This window comes from Triturus cristatus, chromosome 4_1 (genome assembly GCF_964204655.1).
Source record: "Triturus cristatus chromosome 4_1, aTriCri1.1, whole genome shotgun sequence".
NCBI lineage: Eukaryota > Metazoa > Chordata > Amphibia > Caudata > Salamandridae > Triturus > Triturus cristatus.
The window spans coordinates 929,254,186-929,275,519 of NC_140585.1; the positions used below are offsets into that span (position 1 = coordinate 929,254,186).

Here is a 21,334-nt window from a genome sequence, read left to right on the forward strand (position 1 = left end):
AAATAGATCTCTACTTCGAGGTCAAATGTAGCCACCAATGTCAAAGCTTCTACGGCATGACAGCCAGATGCCTTGGGGACCGTTGTACATCATCACAGCTCACCAAGTGGGGTCTTGTCGACTAGCCCGTTGTCTCTTGAAAAGGTTGGGGGATGTCAGAGCTGCTGATCTGCACAGCTGGGGTGCACACCCACCTGCCCTGCACTACTCAGAAGCATCAGTCTATGGGCAAAGGTCGCAAAAGGTACTGAACACTTTAGTGTTTACTTGTGCGGGGGTGATTTCACTCCTTTAGGAATCACTCACTGACTGTGGTGTCTGCTGACGGGATGGGCTGGGGCCAGGGGCGGGTGACATCAAGCAAACCAGAAGATGTTGTGGGGCCTGGGCAACAAACATCTGTGGGTCCCTCTCCTAGGTGACCTGCTGTCTCTGTCCACCCAACAACTTCCCCTTTGTAGGTAGGCATCTTTAACAGATAGAGAAAGTTATTTCGGGACATACGCATACCTGTATAGGTGAAAATTCCTCCATTTATGCCTGCCTGGTATTCATAAAACGATCCTGACAGACACATTTGCTGAGGCAGTAGGAGATGGGCTTCTTCACTGTGAAAAGTGTTTTCTGAGCACAGTAAAAAGAGGTTGGAAAATGTATATTTGTACATTTGGCTGCCTTTCCTACTGTGTGAAATTGTATGCTATGTGCACTTCTGCACAAGGGGAGTCGGCAGCCATAAGGCAAACACATGACAGATGTAATAGTACACTTGGAAGCCTGCATTTCGCACTGCTTACCAGGTGTACTCTTACAAGGCTTTGCAAATACAAAAACATCTAAATGTACAATTTGATAGAGACATCTAGCTGCAGATTCCTTACCTTAGAATTATCCCCAATCGTCAGACTGAATCTGGAAATTTTTCATAAGCAGTACCTCTGCATGCCGCATGCCGGTAGGTGGCATCGTTCGGCTCTGCGTGGCGGCGGTGTCTGTGCCAGAAATTACTTGCTCTGTACCTTTGCATGCGCCACCCCAGTGCGCTGACATCAGTTCTTTTCTTTCTGCCCCTGTCAGCGCAGATCTGTAGAGAGCTACCCCTAGTCAGTTTTTGACTAACCTGTTTTCAGCCTTTGTCAAAGTTTTTTTAGCACTTTCTCCTGGTGTGGAAGGCATGTCCAATAGGAAATCTGGCTACAAGCCCTGCGGCACCTGTCACCGGCAGATGTGGGTCACAGACCTGCAACTTGTTTGGAAGGAAACGGTCCTTCAAGCTCCTTCCCGCTTGATGTGCGACGCCATGATGGTCTTGATCCTTGTTGAGAGGAAGGTTCTGGGATCGGTCACGGAGCCATCAATCTCCTTTGTAGTTGTCTCGGTAAGTTCCACAGAAAGAAAAAAGTAAGAAGTCAAAGAGGACTTCGACTTCACCCCGTCTGTCGAAGTCATCCAAACGAGATGAGGGTGTGTCGCCATTCAAGGCCTCGCTCTGTGGTTGAGCCTGCACCTGGGCAGGCTCCATGCGTCCCTGAGTTTCCAGGAGCCGGAACAACCCCTGCCAACTCTGAATTTTATGAGGCCATGCACCTCATATTTGGGCAGGCTTCCCCACTGGTGCATCTTTGGGCCTCGCAACTTTGGGAGGGGCTCCTACTGGATCCCCGCTGGCGGGTCCACCTTCTGTACCAGTAAGGCCCTTTGGATGCATAGATGGATCTGGTCTGACGGGTGATGAATGTATACACCTGCTCTGTTGCATCCCTGTAAATAAGTATCTATTATTGGCTACAGTATTATTATGTTTGTTTTACACAAATGTGCAGCCCTGAGGAAGCCCCAGGCCAGAAGGCCAATGTGAGGGGGCGATACACGTGTTGGCTGTTAAATGTTCTTTTTTGTTTCGGGGATGTATGATCAGTCTCTGCTGTGCATGACTCGGATTCTTCAAAAGAATCAAGCATAATAACAATATTATAGAAAGAAAGAAATTGGAATTTTTCCATAAAAAGAGTGACTACCTTGACTTGTTCTGACATATCCTAAAGCTGGTCTGGCACTGGTATTACCACCTCAACCTTCCCAGAAGCCGGTCCCCAATGTCGAACATCCCGCTGCCACCTGCGCCATCCCCGACTCCATCACGGAGCCTGACAGGCGTTTCACAATATCGGTTCATACAAGCAAAGACTTGGGGAGGAATAGGAGGAGCAAATCCCTGCCCGAGAGCCCAACATGAACTGGTGTGAGGAAGTAGCAGACGCCATTGGATTGGACACCTCTCCGCACCGTGGCACGCTCTGTCCTCCTACCAGGGGTATGGAGGAGGATGTTTCTTTCGGTATGTTGGTGGGAGGGTGGAGGAGGTCATGGACCTTAGCCTGTCTCCGTGGCAGTCAAGAGTAACATCTTGACAGAGCTACTTCAGCCAGAAGTGACCTTCTCTGAAACACTTCTCCCTTTTAACCCCTTCGCTGCTGCGGACATTCCGCTGCAGCGCTGGGGGGGGCAGGGGGGCAGCGCGGTGGGCCTGTGCTCATGACGGAGCCGCTCCGTCATGAGCCACTGTTGAGCTGTGCTCATGACGGAACGGTTCCGTCATGACTCCGCCCATTTGCGTTGTCCCCCCGCACAGGCGGGGAAACAGCGCCGCGTAGGCGGAGCGGCCGCCAACGGTCGTGTCATGACGGAACCGTTCCGTCATGAGCACACGGCAACCGTGGCTCATGACGGAACGGTTCCGTCATGAGCGGGGAAGGGGTTACTGAAACCCTTATGGACAACCTGCATTGGGACCTGGTCCAAGTCCAGCACTGGGGCTCCCGTGAACAGGACAATTGTCTGCTCCATCGCTCCACCCCAGAGGACCCCAATTTCCTAACGCAACACCCAACCCCGAAGAGCTTGGTGTGCCAAGCCTCCACTTCCTTTGTAAACCCTGGGCACGCCCTACCACCCCATCGGATAGAGAATCACAATGGCTGGACATCTTAGGCAAGAAAATGTTTTCTTCCACCAGCCTAGCACTACTGTCTATGAATACCGCATGCCTTTTGGGTTGTTACTCCCATGCACTGTGGGGTTTGGTTGCGCAGGTACTGCCCATGGGACCGGAAGAGGTCCAGGCCACACTCTTCCAAGCTATGGCAGATGGGAGAAATGCAGCCAAATTCACAGTCAGATGTGGGCTGGATACGACTGACTCACTAGGCAGAGCGGTTTCTTCGTCATTTGGCTTACAACACCATGTCTGGCTGAGAACACCTGGCTTTTCAGGGGATGCCCAAGCCTCGCTTATGGACATGCCCTTGATCGCTCCCATCTCTTCTGAGACAAGGCGGACTAAGCGCTGGAGCGCTTCAAGGATAGCAGAGCTACGGCTAGGTCCTCGGTCCTTTGAATGGACCCCACCATTCTCAGTCCGTCTTCCTCTCCTTTCATTGCCACAGAAGAGGCTTACAGCCACTTACTTTCCCGCCCAGCCGCAACGGCACACAAACTCCCCTGCCTCTGTGTGGCCGAGGGTTTGGTACCCCCAGACCTGGTGGTTTGGGCAGCAGGAGGTCAGGCCAGTCCACTACCCCCAGCATCCGCAGCCTCCACGCATCTTTAATTCTCCCTCCAACTATCATGGGCAGGATACGCCATCATCTGCAATACTGGAGGTCAGTAACATCAGACCTCGGGGTTCCCCAGATTGCTGAATGGGCTACTCCCTCCCCATGCTTCGTTACTACTCTTCCACCAATGCCACCCACTTTCAACAGGCTGGCAGAGGACCATCTATCCTTGCTTCACCAGGAAATGGCGTCTCTCTTGGCCAAGGGAGCCATAGAAAGGGTGCTGACGCCAGAAGTAGATTGTGGTTTTTATGCCCGCCACTTTCTGGTGCCAAAAAGAACAGAGGCCTTCGTCCTATCGCCTCTCAATTTCTTCCTCAAAAAGGAGAAATTCAGAATGCTCACATTCACTCAAATCTTGTCTGCCCTGGACCCTGGAGAATGTATGGTGGTGCCTGACTTGCAGGACACATTTTTCACATCCTCGTCCTGCCTGCCCACAGATGTTACCTGCAGTTTAAGGTAGTCCACAAGCGCTTTTAGTTCGCCAGTCTCCCTTTTAACCTTACCAGCGCCCCATCAGGTGTTCACCAAGGTGATGGTGGTTGCAACTCATCTGCGGAGATCAGGAGTGCCAGTCTTCCCCTATTTCGATGACTAGCTGTTGAAGGCGGGCTCATCCCAGGCAGCCCTCTCCCACCTCCAGACTACGGTGGATCTCCTGCACTCGCTAAGGTTTACTATCAATGTGCTGAAGTCACACTTGACTCCCTCTCAGACACTCCCTTTCATCAGAGTCTTTTGGATATGGTGTCGTTTTGGGCTTATCCTCCCGAATGACAAGTTCAGGATATTAGTCTACGATGCCGATGTTTTATCCTCTATCCTAGGTTTCAGTAGGACTGACTCTGAGGCTGCTGGCCCTAATTACCTCCTGTGTCCTGCTTGTAACACATTCCCGCTGGTGTATGCATGCTCTGCAGTGGGACCTGACTTCCAGTGGGCCCAGCATCAGGTTATTCTCTCCAACATAGTTCAGATCTCTGAAGGAACTGAAAAAGAACTGCAGTGGTGCCTAACGAACGGCAATTGGGTCAGTGGAAGTACCTCTCCCGTCTGCAACCAGTTCTGTCAGTAGTGACAGATGCGTCAATCTTGGGATGAGGTGGCCATCTGGAAGAAGTGGAGATAAGAGGCCTCTGGCAGAATCCAGACTCCACATCAATTTACCGGAGCTCCGGGCGATCCTTCTGGCATTGAAAGTGTTTCTACCCTCCATCAAGGGAAGGCTAGTGTATGTGTTCATGGCAGGTGGGGTTGTGGACCCTTTATCAATGGACCCTATGCCTCTGGACATGGCTGCAACCGCAGAGCATGTCCCTGGTGGATCATCACCTGGTGGGCTCTCTGAACTCCAGGGCGGACAAAGTTAGCCGAAGATGCCTAGCGGATCACAAGTGGCATCTTCATCCAGAGGTGGTGCAAGGCCTCTTTTAACAGTGGGCAGAGCCTTGGTTAGATCTGTTCGCCATCGCGGAGGACTCACAATGTCTGCAGTTTTGTGCACTAGAGTTTCAATTGCAAAAGAACAGATGATGGATGGAATGCTGAACAATGTAAACATTCATCCCCAGTCACAGATCTGGGTTTAATCCATTGTGTTTTTTGTTTATCACGCCATCCCAGTTTGGTCCCAACCATATGAAAATCAGTCTTGGCCCTGCTCCTCATTTAACAGTCCAGCCCGAATGGCTAGGCCAGGTCCTCCCTGGACCAGAAACAAGCATCCTGGGACCGGTGTCTGGGTATCACCCCTCATCTGCCAAGTTAGCCTATATGCACTGCACACATCACTTCTGGTGTAGATTATGCCAATGACGCCACCTACTGTCACATTGGGGTACTACTCACAAAGAAAATTCTGGATCCAGTCTGATGCCTGGGGATAATTTTAAAGTAAGGAATCTGGGGCTAGGTAGCATCTCTACCAGTTATGCCATTACCGAAGGTAAGTAACATGTTCTTCTTGTGGAATCTTACAACTCTGCCTGTACTTTTACACTTTGTTGGTGAATTGGGCCCAGTAAATATCTGTTGGATGTGTGGGTAGTCAGCAAAAGAGATATGTTCTTTCACTGAAGGAAATAAACCTAGAAAACAATTAATTCAATTAGAATTGTGCCTTTATTATATGAGAGTACCATTTTTGCTGTGGCTTCCGCTTTATAATGTAATGTTATTTTATGTTATATTGATTTGTATAGCACACTAATGACCCAAGAATTATCCAGGCACTTGGGCAGGGGTATAGGTTTGTGGCCTCAAACATGTGAATCTCAGGTTCTTGCAGAACTCAAGAAGTGAGGAGGAGGCTGTGATGTGTTGAGGGAGGCAGTTCCATGTCTTGGGTGCATTGTAGGAGAATGAGGGATCTCCAGTTTTGCTTTTGCGGATGCATGGAATATATGCGACTGAGAGTTAAGCAAAGCGTAGGTGTCTGGTGGGTTGATTAAAGTGTATATATCTGTTCATGTATTCTGGTCCTGTGTTCTGTAGGGCTTTTATGTGAGTGTGTGAGAAGTTTGAATTGGCTGCGCTTGTGAATTTGGAGCCAGTGAAGCTGTCCGCAGTGCGGTGCGGTGTGATATGGATGTGGCGTGGGAGGTCGAGTTTGAGTCTTGCAGCAGTGTTCTGGATGTTCTGGAGACTTTGTAGGAGTTGTTTGGAGATCCTGGCATACAGAGTGTTGCCATAGTCCAGCCTGCTGGTGATGAGTGCTTGTGTGACGGTCAGTCCGGTGTTCTGAGACAACCATTTGAAGATGTTTCCCAGCACGCATACGATGTAGAAGCACGAGGTGCATACTGTGTTGACTAGCGTTATGTTGAGCTTGTCATCTAGGATGGTTCCTAGATTTTCTGTGTGTTCCGTTGGTGTTGGTCCTAGCTCCGATGGCCATCAGGTGGAGTCCCATGGGGATGTTTTGTTGCCAAAGACCAATACGTCTGTCTTGTCGGAGTTGAGCTGCAAGCACTTGGTTCGCATCCAGTCTGCTCCCATGGTCATGCAGTTGGTGAAGTTAGTTCTGGCGGTGGTTGCTTTCTCCGTCAGGGAGAGGATGAGTTGGGTGTCATCGATGTAGGAGATGATGGTGATGTCTTGTGATCGGATGATGCTGGCAAGCGGTATCACGTATAAGTTGAAATTGGTGGGATTGAGGGATGTTCCCTGTGGGACTCCGCATATCAGTTTTGTGGTCTCTTATGTGAAGGGTGGCAGCCTGACCCTTTGGGTTCGTCCTGTGAGGAAGGAACAGATCGATTTGAGAACGGATCCTTGTGTACCAATCTCGTGCAGTCTTGTGATGAGAGTGTTATGGGAGACAGTGTTGAAGGCCGCAGAGAGGTTGAGCAGTATGAGGGCCGCTGTATCTCCTCAGTCCAGGATGCTTTGAATGTCATCAGTGGCCGCGATAAGTGCTGTTTCGGGGCTGTGGTTTAACATTTTCTTCTGAAACAGACACTATGGTGTGTTTTGGGGGTGAACGCCAAAGTACTACACTCGCTGCTAACAAAGACTGGGTGCTTGGGCCTCTTCAGGAATCGGTGCCTGGGGGAGGGGACAATATACTGGCTGCTCTCCTCTTGTCAGGACCCTGGTCAGCAGGGAGCGCGGAGCAGCAAAACCTCATGGAAGCACCTGCCCTTCAGACTGCCACACTCATGGGGGCGGCTGACATTGTTTCTCCTGGGCAAATGCTGATTTGGATTAGTACTAGTTGTGTACTTCAGATGCGAAGCCAAATATCCTAAAACCATCTCCTTATAAGGAGTGTTTGCTACCAACAAGTTACACAGGCATGTTGCATGCCAGAGACATGTGAGAGGATGGTGGGTAGACCACTGAGTTTCCAGTGTTCCGGGGGATGGTGGCTCAAATGGGGGGCTGGTACTCACCCATACACACTCCTGTGCGCACGCTATTCCTTCCCTCTGGGTGTAAAATGCTGTACTCCCCGCTATAATACAAACAGCCACCAGTCAGTGGGTGACGCGCCAGTGAGTCGGGGAGAGAGAAGGCCCTGAGCATGAAAGGAGGCGCACTGTTGATGGGCTGCGCCTGGGCACAGCACATCCCTTGTTTGCACACGAGAGCCGCACGAGCCCGGGGCGCGAGGGCAGTGATTTGGAGAGGGGAACCAATGGGAGAGCTGTGACGGGGGTCTCTGGAATTTCACGGGATGAGGAAGGAGGAGTTGGGCCAAGGGGACTGAGCAGCGGAGGGGTAGAGGGGTGAAGGGGTTGTCAATCAAACCGATTTTATAGAGCGCTGCTATTCATTGGCGAGGGTATCCAGGCGCTGAGAGTTATACTCCTCGAGTTGCGGTGCAGCTGAGAGTGAGGGGGAGCACATAGACTGTGAGAGGAGAGAGTGAGGAAGGAGCAGAGAGGCTCTGGCAGGAGAGAGTGAGAGGGGAGCACAGAGGCTGCTGTGGCAGTAGAGAGTGAGGAGAGAGGCTGTGAGAGGAAAAAGTGCGGGGGAGCAGAGGGGCTGTGGCAGGAGAGAGGCTGTGCTAGGAGAGAGTGCGGGGGAGCAGAGTGGCTGTGGCAGGAGAGAGGCTGTGAGAGGAGAGAGTGAGGAGGGAGCAGAGTGGCTGTGGCAGGAGAGAGGCTGTGAGAGGAGAGAGTGAGGAGGGAGCAGAGAGGCTCTGGCAGGAGAGAGTGAGAGGGGAGCACAGAGGCTGCTGTGGCAGGAGAGAGTGAGGAGAGAGGCTGTGAGAGGAGAAAGTGCGGGGGAGCAGAGGGGCTGTGGCAGGAGAGAGGCTGTGCTAGGAGAGAGTGCGGGGGAGCAGAGTGGCTGTGGCAGGAGAGAGGCTGTGAGAGGAGAGAGTGAGGAGGGAGCAGAGTGGCTGTGGCAGGAGAGAGGCTGTGAGAGGAGAGAGTGAGGAGGGAGCAGAGAGGCTCTGGCAGGGGAGAGTGAGAGGGGAGCACAGAGGCTGCTGTGCCAGGAGAGAGTGAGGAGAGAGGCTGTGCTAGAAGAGAGTGCGGGGGAGCAGAGAGGCTGTGGCAGGAGAGAATGAGGAGAGATTGAGGGGGCAGAGGGGCTGTGGCAGAAGAGAGTAAGGAGAGGCAGAAAGGCTGTGGCAGGAGAAAGTGAGGGGGAGCACAGAGGGGCTGTGGCAGGAGAGAGTGAGGAGGGGCAGAAAGGCTGTGTCAGGAGAGTGTGAGGAGGGAGGCTGTGAGAGGAGAGAGTGAGGGGGGAGCAGAGGGGATGTGGCAGGAGAGAGTGAGGAGAGAGTGAGGGGGCAGAGGGGGTTTAGCAGGAGAGAGTAAGGAGAGGCAGAAAAGCTGTGGCAGGAGGGAGCAGAGAGGCTGTGGCAGGAGAGCGTGAGGGGGCACAGAGGCTGTGGCAGGAGAGAGTGAGGGGGGCACAGAGGGGCTGTGGTAGGAGAGAGTGGGGAGGGGCAGAAAGGCTGTGGCAGGAGAGAGTGAGGGGGAGCACAGAGGCTGTGGCAGGAGAGAGTGAGGGGGCACAGAGGCTGTGGCAGGAGAGAGTGAGGCGGGCACAGAGGCTGTGGCAGGAGAGAGTGAGGGTTAGCACAGAGGGGCTGTGGCAGTAGAGTGAGGGGGAGCACAGAGGGGCTGTGGCAGGAGAGCGTGAGGGGGAGCACAGAGGGGCTGTGGCAGGAGAGCGTGAGGGGGAGCACAGAGGGGCTGTGGCAGGAGAGTGTGAGGGGGAGCACAGAGGGGCTGTGGCAGGAGAGCATGAGGGGGAGCACAGAGGGGCTGTGGTAGGAGAGAGTGGGGAGGGGCAGAAAGGCTGTGGCAGGAGAGAGTAAGGTGGAGCAGAGAGGCTGTGTCAGGATAGAGTGAGGGGGGAGCACAGAGGCTGTGGCAGGAGAGAGTGAGGGGGAGCACAGAGGGGCTGTGGCAGGAGAGTGAGGGGGGAGCACAGAGGCTGTGGCAGGAGAGAGTGAGCGGGAGCACAGAGGGGCTGTGGCAGGAGAGAGTGAGGGGGAGCACAGAGGGGCTGTGGCAGGAGAGAGTGAGGGGGAGCACAGAGGGGCTGTGGCAGGAGAGCGTGAGGGGGAGCACAGAGCGGCTGTGGCAGGAGCGTGTGAGGAGGGAGCACAGAGGCTCCAAAGGAGAGAGCTTGGGGCTGGGCAGGGGGCTGTGGCAGGGAGGAGGGAGGCAGAACCGCTGACAAGGTGGAGTACCCCGGCGACTATCGATCGCTCAGCACAAGGGAGACATTCTCGTTTACTTCCTTAATGAAAAGACCCGTCTTTAGGGAGAGTGGCAGTGACCCCTCCCCTTCCCCCCCTCCCTCCCCTCCCCGACACACACACGCATTCCTACACCCGGTTTCAGACTTGGAATAGTGGCGGGGGTGGGATGGGCGTGGTGTCCGCGTGTCAATGTGTGCGAAGAGGTGGTGCGAGGGAGGTCACCCCGGTGTGTACATGTGCACATGTCTTTGGTTCTTGCGTGTTTCAGGTGAGAGACAAAAAATCTACGCCTCTGCTGTTGCTGTGGCGGGGGACGGTTCAGTTGTGCCGGGGGACGGTTCAGTTGTGCCTGCCTGCTACATGTGGTGAGAGCGAGGGGTTCCGATGACCCATTCGCTCCTTCTACCGTGAAGGGGGTGCATGTATCTCTTTTGTGTCTGTCTTTCGTGCTACAGTGAAGCGGGCAGGGTGTGGCTAAATAATAGTACATCCGGTGCAGTGGCACCAGGCCCCTGGGCTTTGGAATGCCCACTGCACCCTAATTACCCCTGTATTTATTACCCAACCTGGGTGAAGAGGCACATTTGCCTCGCACGTATTCCTCTGGTGCTCGTGGTGGTGTCTTCTTGGTGCACCCCTCCTAGGTGTGATTGGTGGTGAAAGGTGCAGATGCACCGTTCCTAGGTGTGATTGGTGTGTCACGGGAGTGAAGGGTGCAGTTGCACTGTTCCTAGGTGTGATTGGTGCTATCACAGGAGTGTAGGGTGCAGGTGCACCTCTCCTTGGTATGATTGGTGGTGTCACGGGAGTGAAGGGTGCAGGTGCACCTTTCTTAGGTGTGATTGGTAGGATCACAGGAGTGAAGGGTGCAGGTGCACCTCTCTTAGGTGTGATTGGTAGGATCACGGGAGTGAAGGGTGCAGGTGCACCTCTCTTAGGTGTGATTGGTAGGATCACAGGAGTGAAGGGTGCAGGTGCACCTCTTTTAGGTGTGATTGGTAGGATCACAGGAGTGAAGGGTGCAGGTGCACCTCTTTTAGGTGCGATTGGTGGTATCACGGGAGTGAAGGGTGCAGGTGCACCGCTCCTAGGTGTGATTGGTGGTGTCACTGGAGTGTAGGGTGGCAGTTGCACCACTCCTAGGTGTGAATGGTGGCGTCACGGGAGAGAAGGGTGGCAGGTGCACCTCTCTTAGGTCTGATTGGTAGGGTCACGGGAGTGAAGTGTAGTATGTGCCCCTCCTAGGTGTGATTGGTGGTGTCACAGGAGTGAAGCGTGCAAAGTGCACCACTTCTTGGTGTGATTGGTGGTAAAGGGTGTGGGTGCTCCTCTCCTAGGTGGTGATTGGTGGTGTCACAGGAGTGAAGGGTGCAGGTGTACCGCTCCTAAGTGTGATTGGTAGTGTCACAGGAGTGAAGGGTGGCAGGTGCACCCTCCTAGGTGTGATTGGTGGTGTCACAGGACTGAAGCGCGCAAAGTGCACCACTACTTGGAGTAATTGGTGGTAAAAGGTGTAGGTGCACCTCTCCTTGCTGTGATTGGTGGTGTAATGAGAGTGAAGAGTGCAGGCGCACCTCTCTTTGGTATGATTGGTGGTGTCACGGGAGTGAAGGGTGCAGGTGCACCTCTCCTTGGTATGATTGGTGTCACAGGAGTGAAGGGTGCAGGTGCACTTCTATTAGGTGTGAATGGTAGGATCACAGGAGTGAAGGGTGCAGGTGCACCTCTTTTAGGTATGATTGGTGGTGTCACGGAAGTGAAGGGTGCAGGTGCACCTTTCTTAGGTGTGATTGGTAGGATCACAGGAGTGAAGGGTGCAGGTGCACCTCTCTTAGGTGTGAATGGTAGGATCACAGGAGTGAAGGGTGCAGGTGCACCTCTCTTAGGTGTGAATGGTAGGATCACAGGAGTGAAGGGTGCAGGTGCAGCTCTCTTAGGTGTGATTGGTAGGATCACGGGAGTGAAGGGTGCAGGTGCACCTCTCTTAGGTGTGATTGGTAGGATCACAGGAGTGAAGAGTGCAGGTGCACCTCGCCTTGGTATGATTGGTGTCACAGGAGTGAAGGGTGCAGGTGCACTTCTATTAGGTGTGAATGGTAGGATCACAGGAGTGAAGGGTGCAGGTGCACCTCTTTTAGGTATGATTGGTGGTGTCACGGAAGTGAAGGGTGCAGGTGCACCTTTCTTAGGTGTGATTGGTGGTGTCACGGAAGTGAATGGTGCAGGTGCACTTCTCTTAGGTGTGAATGGTAGGATCACAGGAGTGAAGGGTGCAGGTGCACCTCTCTTAGGTGTGAATGGTAGGATCACAGGAGTGAAGGGTGCAGGTGCAGCTCTCTTAGGTGTGATTGGTAGGATCACGGGAGTGAAAGGTGCAGGTGCACCTCTCTTAGGTGTGATTGGTAGGATCACAGGAGTGAAGAGTGCAGGTGCACCTCGCCTAGGCATGATTGGTGGTGTCACAGGAGTGAAGGGGTGCTGATGTCCATAGTGAAAGTGCTGCCCATTGTGGTGGCAGAATCTGTCTTCCTAGAGGTAGCACGTAGCTGTTGCTGCAGTGTTGTCTGTAGTTGGAGCTCTGTCCTCTTTAGTATCACTGTCTTTGCTGGTGGTGGTACATGCAGTGGTGACAGTAGTGGTGCTGACCAAAATGGCAGTGCTGTATTTGGTGTTATCAGAGCTGGTCATGGTAGTAGGAGTATCTGTGATGGTTCTTTTAGTAGTGATAACTGTAGTGCTGACCTGGAGGAAGGTTCTATCCACGGTGGTTTAAGTGTCTGTGGTGATTTCAGTGTCTGTGCTGACAGTGGTATTAATTGGGACGATGGTGCTCTTCATGGTAATGGTAGTGCCTCTATTCTTGTTGCCTGTAGTGGTGATGGTATTATGGTTGGTGGTTACAGTTCTGTGCATTGTAGCATCCAGTGTCTGTGGTGGTGGTAGCAGTTTATATGATGGTGTGTGGTGGTCTTAATGTTGATGGTGATACTGTCTCTGTTGATATAGCTGCCAGTGATGTTGTAAATAATGGTATCTGTTGGTAAATAGTTTTATTAGTGGTCTGTGGCGGAGGTAGTAGTGGTGGTAGTAGTGCGGTGATTGTGGTCAGGATTGAATTGGGATTAGAATTCGGCCCGGGCACGCTAAAAGAAAGTGGCCCACATTTGCATATTGCCTTTCCTCAGAACACTGCTCCAACTAAGTTTTATAAACACCTGAAAACAAGCGAGGCCACTTCTGCTCACGCCCTCTGCCCCCGCTCAGTAATCACACGTTAATTGGCCCGCCCAGCAAGCGAAAGAGAGTGACACCTCTGCCCGTTGATAAAAGGGAGGTAATGGACACCCATCTGCCTCCAGAAAGGCCACTCAGGGCCCCACTGGGCCGCTGGCGACATCTGAACACAATAGACACAGCCCAAACCGGCCCCCAGGCTGCCAAAAAAGCAGCCCACAGCTGGAACTTCGATACCGGCCCCTTGGCCATTGCCCGCCTTACCAATCCAACCCTGATTGGGGTGCTCTCTGTGTTGGCAGAGCTGTCCATCAGTGTCTGTGATAGTTGTGGTGCGGTGACAAGGAGCTTTCCTTCGTTGTGGTGTCGGTGTCATGACAGTGGTGCTGTTAGTGGTTAAAGTCGTCATAGTGAAGACGGTGATGCTGGCAATGCTGATATCAGTGGTGATGGACGTGTTGTTGGCGGAGGTGCTATACATGGGTATTGGTAGTGTGGTGATGCTGGCAATGCTGATATCAGTGGTGATGGACGTGTTGTTGGCGGAGGTGCTATACATGGGTATTGGTAGTGTGGTGATGCTGGCAATGCTGATATCAGTGGTGATGGACGTGTTGTTGGCGGAGGTGCTATACATGGGTATTGGTAGTGTGGTGATGCTGGCAATGCTGATATCAGTGGTGATGGACGTGTTGTTGGCGGAGGTGCTATACATGGGTATTGGTAGTGTGGTGATGCTGGCAATGCTGATATCAGTGGTGATGGACGTGTTGTTGGCGGAGGTGCTATACATGGGTATTGGTAGTGTGGTGATGCTGGCAATGCTGATATCAGTGGTGATGGACGTGTTGTTGACGGAGGTGCTATACATGGGTATTGGTAGTGTGGTGATGGTGGCAATGCTGATATCAGTGGTGATGGACGTGTTGTTGGCGGAGGTGCTATACATGGGTATTGGTAGTGTGGTGATGGTGGCAATGCTGATATCAGTGGTGATGGACGTGTTGTTGGCGGAGGTGCTATACATGGGTATTGGTAGTGTGGTGATGCTGGCAATGCTGATATCAGTGGTGATGGACGTGTTGTTGGCGGAGGTGCTATACATGGGTATTGGTAGTGTGGTGATGCTGGCAATGCTGATATCAGTGGTGATGGACGTGTTGTTGGCGGAGGTGCTATACATGGGTATTGGTAGTGTGGTGATGCTGGCAATGCTGATATCAGTGGTGATGGACGTGTTGTTGGCGGAGGTGCTATACATGGGTATTGGTAGTGTGGTGATGGTGGCAATGCTGATATCAGTGGTGATGGACGTGTTGTTGGCGGAGGTGCTATACATGGGTATTGGTAGTGTGGTGATGCTGGCAATGCTGATATCAGTGGTGATGGACGTGTTGTTGGCGGAGGTGCTATACATGGGTATTGGTAGTGTGGTGATGCTGGCAATGCTGATATCAGTGGTGATGGACGTGTTGTTGGCGGAGGTGCTATACATGGGTATTGGTAGTGTGGTGATGCTGGCAATGCTGATATCAGTGGTGATGGACGTGTTGTTGGCGGAGGTGCTATACATGGGTATTGGTAGTGTGGTGATGCTGGCAATGCTGATATCAGTGGTGATGGACGTGTTGTTGGCGGAGGTGCTATACATGGGTATTGGTAGTGTGGTGATGGTGGTGCTACCTGTGGTGCTATTGTCAGTATATAGACAGTGGTTCTGCCATGAAGTATGCAACTACTTGTATATTTTTCAAGGTAGTCCATCGTTACTTAGGACTAACAATAAATGATACGTTGAAATACATTGAAACAAAATAATTACGACACAGCACTGCAAAAATGTGAGTGATATATTAAAAACTCATATATCGAATATGGTGACATACATATCAATGTTCAAAAGACAGGACAAATGCATAACAGTTAAAGTTTACAAACAAATGTGCTTGATATATTTCGTGTGGTGGTATGATAGCATGTGGTGAAGTTAGAAGGACTGGTGAGTGCAGCGCTGTCCGTGGCTGTATCAGAGTCCGGCGCAGTAATACTCATTGGTAATAATCGAAAAGGAGCATTAGATGGAAATACAAGCAAAAAATGGGGCCCTCCACTCAACTATACTGTATACAAACAAGTCCTTATTGCGTATTCCACATCATGTAAATATTTCTTGAATCCCACTGCTTCTATTCTAGTGGGGAAGAATCTAATATCTACTTATGAACCCTCCCACATGTGTATATAAAAACTAATGCAGGTATAGTATCATGTGTGACAATAATGCTATTCATAGTTGTGGTGCTGATAGCAGTGACAGTGTCCAGAGAGGTTATCATTGTGTGGATGGCGGTGCTGTCTATGGTGAAGATTTTGTCCTTGGTAATATCAGTGTCTGTAGCGGTGGCAGCAGTGCTTATCACAGTGTTGCTCACCATGGTAGTAATTATAGTAGTGCTCATGATGGGACTGTCTGTGGTTGTAGGTGTTGTGATGAAAGTGATGCTCTCCATGGTGTCTACGCTGTCCGTGGTAGTGTATATGTCAGTGGTGGTGGTAGTGTGGGGGCAGTGGTGAAAATCTCTCTGGCAGTGGTGGCTGTGGAAGTAGCGACTGTGGTACCATCCATTATGGTATTGGTGTCTATGGCGGTGGTGAGGATAGCCGTGTTGACGGTGGGGCTGTCCAGGCGCATAGGGGTGACTTTAGTGGTTGTGCTCGCAATGATTCTACTGATGGAGCAATCAGTGCCTATGTTGGTGGAGGTTGCAGTGATGGATGAGGGGCTTTCCATGGGAGTATGGAGTATCGAAGTGAGTTGGTATTAGTAGCAGTAGTAGTGGTGGCTGTGGTGCTGTCTATGAAGACATTGGTGCCTATGTTGGTTGAGGTAATAGTGGTGACAGTGCTCCTATCTGTGGTGGTATCCGTGTCTATGTTGGTGGTGATTGTAGTATTGACAGTGGCGCTGTCAGTGAGTGTATCGGTGTCTGTGGTGGTGATAGCAGTAATTGCAGTGACAGTGTTGCTGTCTATGGTGGTATGAGTGTCTATGATGGGAGTTGTAGTAGTGGTTAGTGTGGTGCTGTCTGTGGTGGCATCATTGTCTCTGGTTACCATAGTGGTAGCTGCAGTGACAGTGGTGCTGTCCATGGTGGTATAGGTGCTGTAGTGGTGGTCACTGACTCGTGGTATCGGTGTCGGCGGTGGCAGTAGTACTAGTTGCTGTGACAGTGATGCTCGCGCGAGTGTTATCAGCATCTTTGATGGCAATATAGTAGTATTTACAGTGAAGGTGGTGCTGGTCAGTGTGGCATTGGTGCCTCTGTTTATGGTGGTAGTAGTGGTGACTGTGGTGCTGTCTGTAATGCTATCCGTGTTTATGGTGGTGGTGGCTGCACTGACGGTGGTACTGTTCCTGGTGGTATCAGGATCTATGATGGTGGTAGTAGCAGCAGTTACTGTGGTGCTGGTGATAGGAGTGGTGACTGTGGTGCTATCCATTGTGGCACTGGTGTCTATGATGGTGCAGACTGTGGTGCTGTCTATGGTGGTATCAGTGCCTCTGTTAGTGGTGTTAGTAGTGGTGGCTGTGGTGCTGCCTGTGGCTTTTATCAGTGTCTTTGATGGTGGTAGTCGTAGTGGTTACTGTGGTGTTGTCCGTAGTGATATCGGTGTCTGTTTGTGAGAGTATCGATGTGCGACGATGGTGGTAATTGCGGTAACTGTGGTGCTGCCCTTCATGGTATTGGTGTCTGTGGTGGTGGTATGTATAGTAGTAGTAGGGGTGGCTGTGGTGCTGTCCCTGGGGGGAGAGGGTCTCTGTTGGTGGTAGTCATGGCTGTGGGGCTCTCCCTGAGAGTATTGATATTGGTAATCGCGGTGACTGTGGTGGTTAATAGCAGTAGTTGCATTGCCGGAGTGCTGTCCATGGTGCTGCCGGCTCTGTCCTCTCAGGCGTGGGCTGGTGATTGGGGCTTGGGAGCCGGATGCCGAGACAGTCTGAGCTCCTGCGCTCTGCTCGCGCCGCAGCTGCGGAGAGGGGGTGTCTGGGTGCTGAGGGGAGGGGGGCTCACACGGAGTGGTGATCACACCGCGGAGAGGGGGCGATGGCAGTCCCCGGACTTGTATTCCCTAAAGACTCGTGTCTGAAAGTCAGCATTAGGCTGCGATCAGTTTAGCGGGGCCCCTGGCTGCCCCCTCGCTCTCCCCGCCCGCCCCCTCTCCATTGCTCGCACGGCCGCCGCGGTGTAGGATGTGCCGCGGGGGGCTGCGCACACCGCTGCCGGCTGGAGGGGTGCAGGGGGGCGAGGAGGCTGGCGCTCAGTGGGCATAGCGCCCCCTCCCAGGGGCAGGGGGCCCTCTGGTCCCGGGCATGTCCCCGCCCGGGCGTCCACACCCATTGAGCTGCTGCCCTCCTGCCGGCGGCTGGCACCTGCGTGCCCGAGGCAGCCCCCGCGCCCTGCCCAGGGCCACCTGAGGCGGGAGCGGAGGCAGTCAGGGGCTCCGATGCCCAGGGCTGCTTGAGGTGGGAGTGCCGGCGGTCAGGGGGGCGTCCCCTTCGCCGCCCCACGGACGATGTCCGTGACCACCGGCTTGAGCTACCAGCCGCCCGGGATCACCACTGTAACCTATGTTTTCGTTTACAGCCCCAGCACGGTGGCCCCGGAGCCCAGCCCGCCAGCCTTCCCCACCCCTGCGCACCGCGGCCCGAAGCGGAAGCTCTACAGCGCAGTGCCCGGCCGCACCTTCATCGTTGTCAAGTCCTACACGCCGCAGGGAGAGGGAGAGATCCAGCTGAACCGGGGCGAGAGGGTGAAAGGTGAGTGACTGGGACAGGCGGGACAGTACGGGGGTGGGGGCGGGGCTCCACCTGTAGGGGGCCGGGTGGGGCTGTGTGTGAAGAGAAGGGAATTGTGTCTAATGGAGAGAGTGTGACTGCACCTGAAGGGAGTGGGCGTCGGTGCACCTGGATGGGGGGCGGTCGAGAGACGGTACCCGTATGGGTAGGAGGGCAGATTGGGGTGCACCACATCTAGGAGGGGCAGCACTGGGGCGAAATTACGTAACTGAGAGAGCTGAATGGCAGTGCATTGAAGTGAGTGGGCAAGGCGGGACTGCCGTGGGAGAGCGGTATTTACATGGAAACGCATCCGGATAGGATTTGGGGGTCTCTTCCTGAAAGATGAGTAGGGGCCAGGCCCTACCTTAGCCAGAGAGGCTTTGCATTCGGGATTAGGCTCGTAGATGCCAGTAGTGCAGCAGGTGCAGTGGCACCGGGACATGAGGGTTGAAGGGGCCGAAAGCACCACAACTATGGATATCGTGTTCTTATTAAGTAGGTAAACTAAAGGAACTGGGTCTATTTTACAGCATGGTTCACTGTTCGTGGCGCCCTGTCTAGGTCACTGCTGATGTGAGAGCACAGTGTGCTGTACCTGAAGGGAGAAAGCCAGTACCTGGGGATGGGGCAGTGCCTGGGTGAGAGGAGCTGCACCTGAAGGGAGAGGGCCAGTACCTGTGGGAGAGGGCCAGTACCTGAAGGGACAGGGCCAGTACCTGGGGGAGAGGGCCAGCACCTGAAGGGACAGGGCCAGTACCTGGGAGAGGGGGGCAGTACCTGGGGGAGAGGGCCAGTACCTGAAGGCAGAGGGCCAGTACCTGAAGGAAGAGGTCCAGCACCTGAGTGAGAGGGTCAGTACCTGGGGGAGTGGGTAGTACCTGGGGTAGAGGAGCAGCACCTGGGGGAGAAGGCCAGTACCTGGGCGAGAGGGCCAGTACCTGGTGGAGAGGGCCAGTACCTGAAGGGAGAGGGCCTGTACCTGAAGGGAGAGGGCCTGTACCTGAAGGGAGACGGCCTGTACCTGAAGGGAGACGGCCTGTACCTGAAGGGAGAGGGCCAGCACCTGAGGGAGAGGGCCAGCACCTGAAGGGAGAGGGCCAGCACCTGAAGGGAGAGGGCCTGCACCTAGGGGAGAGGGCCAGTACCTGAAGGGAGAGGGCCAGTACCTGAGGGGAGAGGGCCAGCACCTGAAGGGAGAGGGCCAATACCTGAAGGGAGATGGCCAGTACCTGAAGGGAGGGGGGCTGTACCTGGGGAGAGGGTCAGTATCTGAAGGGAGAGGGTCAGTACCTGAAGGGAGAGGGTCAGTACCTGAAGGGAGAGGGCCAGCATCTGAAGGGAGAGGGCCAGCATCTGAAGGGAGAGGGCCTGCACCTAGGGGAGAGGGCCAGCACCTGAAGGGAGAGGTCCAGTACCTGGGGGAGAGGGCCAGCACCTGGTAGAGAGGGCCAATACCTGAAGGGAGAGGGGTTGTACATGGGGAAAAGGCCAGTACCTTAAGGGAGAGCGTCAGTACCTGGGGGAGGGGGCAGTACCTGGGGGAGAGGGCCAGCACCTGGGGAGAGGGCCAGTATCTGGGGGAGAGGGCGGGAGGGGGCCATTACCTGGTAGAGAGGGTCGAGAGGACTGGAACGGCGAGGAGGGTTGAAAGACACTGCCCGGAGAGGCGCTATACGCTGGCAGGCAGGTACAGAGGGTGATGGTGTTGTCTATAGACGGGAGGGAGTGTCAATGGTGCTGCACCAAAGGGAGTATAACAGGGGGGCCACCTGCAGGGAGATGAGGAGACACTGTGCTGTCGGTCGGGAGGGGGAAGGGGGCTGAGGGTTGCTGGAGGGAGTGCTGTAAGTGGAAGGGTGCGAAGCTCTGAGGGGTGCTCAGCGGACCCTGCTCCCCGAAGTCGATAAAGAGAGAATTGTGCCTGAAGGGAAAGGAGCGACGGCGTCCGCAGGGGTTCATTCCGGCGAGTGGGTGACATGGACATCGGGGGACAAAAGTCCCGCTGCACCTGGAGGGAGAGAGGGGTGCAGCCGGGGGGGGGGGGGGAGGCAGTACTGTACGTGGAGAAGAGGCAGCCGAGGACACTGAATGGACGGAGGGGCACGGTGCCCTGTGGTGGAGGGAGGGGCACTCAGGGCAGGGATATGAAGTGGCCATGTATATGTGCTGAACTTGAATACCCGCTGTGCCAGGGCACAGGGGAGAGGATTTGTTGCACTGGGGCTCAGGGGTGTGACGGGGCAAAGAGAGAACAAAGACCCTGGAGAAGAAGAGCGACTGAGGGCGAAGAAGTAAAACGATTGTGAGGGAAGTGGAAGGTAGAAGAGAGGCGCAGTGTTACTGAGAGGGATGGGAATGGACTTAAAGGGTTAATGTGCTGCACATTCCCTTCTCTGTTAGCCATGGAGGACCTGCTTTTGAGTGCAAGCTTCCTGGCTAGGCCCCAGTGCCTGGAACCGCTCCTTTAGGCACAAACCCTGTTTCAGAATGCCCATCTCCCCAGCCCCACAATCACAGGAGGGAGTGAGGCAAGGAGAGCGACCCTGGGCCCACCCTCTGCTTGGTGCATCCCAGGGCACAGCTCCACAGAAGGTGGTGGAAAGGCACGAATGAAAGAAAGCCGAGCCTGATAGACTCACCAAAGCCAGACTTTAAAAAAAGATCACACAACTAGACCGTGTAGGAAAAATCCTAGCCATAATAGATTCTTAGACCTCAGATAAACTATGGTGGGCCAGCTTGTGATAGTGGCATGAAACAAGGATGGAGTTACATTTTGCAAATAGAGAGGAGCATGGCTAAGAAGAAATGTAAAGGGCTGACACGCCAACCATTATGGCCGACCATGGCGCCTCGCGTGAGTCTATCTTGTGGTGTCCGTCCTTCAAGGCTAGCCCCAGAGAATATTTCATTCAAGCAAGGTCCTTCATTCCGACAATAAATCACAAATATTCTTCAAATTTGCTGATACCGTCATCCAATCCTGCCTTGGTTAACAAAGATCTCAAACAACACTAGAATTAGTAGGCTCTCTCTCCAAGTCTTAGTTAAAAAAAAAAGAACATTAGCCATGATCGACACAAAGACGTAGCACTCAATATTTCTAACACAGACCCTTCTCCCCTCTGTACAATTGAGAGAGAGAGTCTGTTTCGGTGGCAGAGTGCGACCATCTTATCAGCTCTGCCTCTGACATTTGTCCCGCCCACAGCCTAAAACGTTTCGGCCACTTCATTAAGCCATGTAATCGCCCACATGATTGAAACTATCTCTGCTGATAGTGTGGTTCCCTTGTCATTCAAAAGGCTGGAATAAGACTCAGTCTATTTTAAACCAGGGGGCAGATATACAAGCCCCTTGCGCCACTTTTGCGTCATTTTTCCCATGTTAAGAATGACGCAAAAGTGGCGCAAGGGGCTTGTAAATCTGCCCCCAAATATCTACCCGCTCCTGTGGTGAAACTAACGGAAAGAG

The 21,334-nt window shown here is 53.4% G+C and overlaps 1 protein-coding gene across 2 annotated transcripts in view; it reads left to right on the forward strand.

Moving 5' to 3' along the window:
- The window catches only part of SHANK3 (SH3 and multiple ankyrin repeat domains 3), a 2,151,740-nt gene that overhangs the window by 1,265,530 nt on the left and 864,876 nt on the right, over nt 1-21,334 (forward strand). For both annotated transcript variants that reach the window (XM_085653773.1, XM_085653774.1), the window contains one exon: nt 17,667-17,839. In XM_085653773.1, the coding sequence (XP_085509899.1) occupies nt 17,667-17,839 (173 nt within the window). The remainder of the gene's footprint in view (nt 1-17,666; nt 17,840-21,334) is intronic.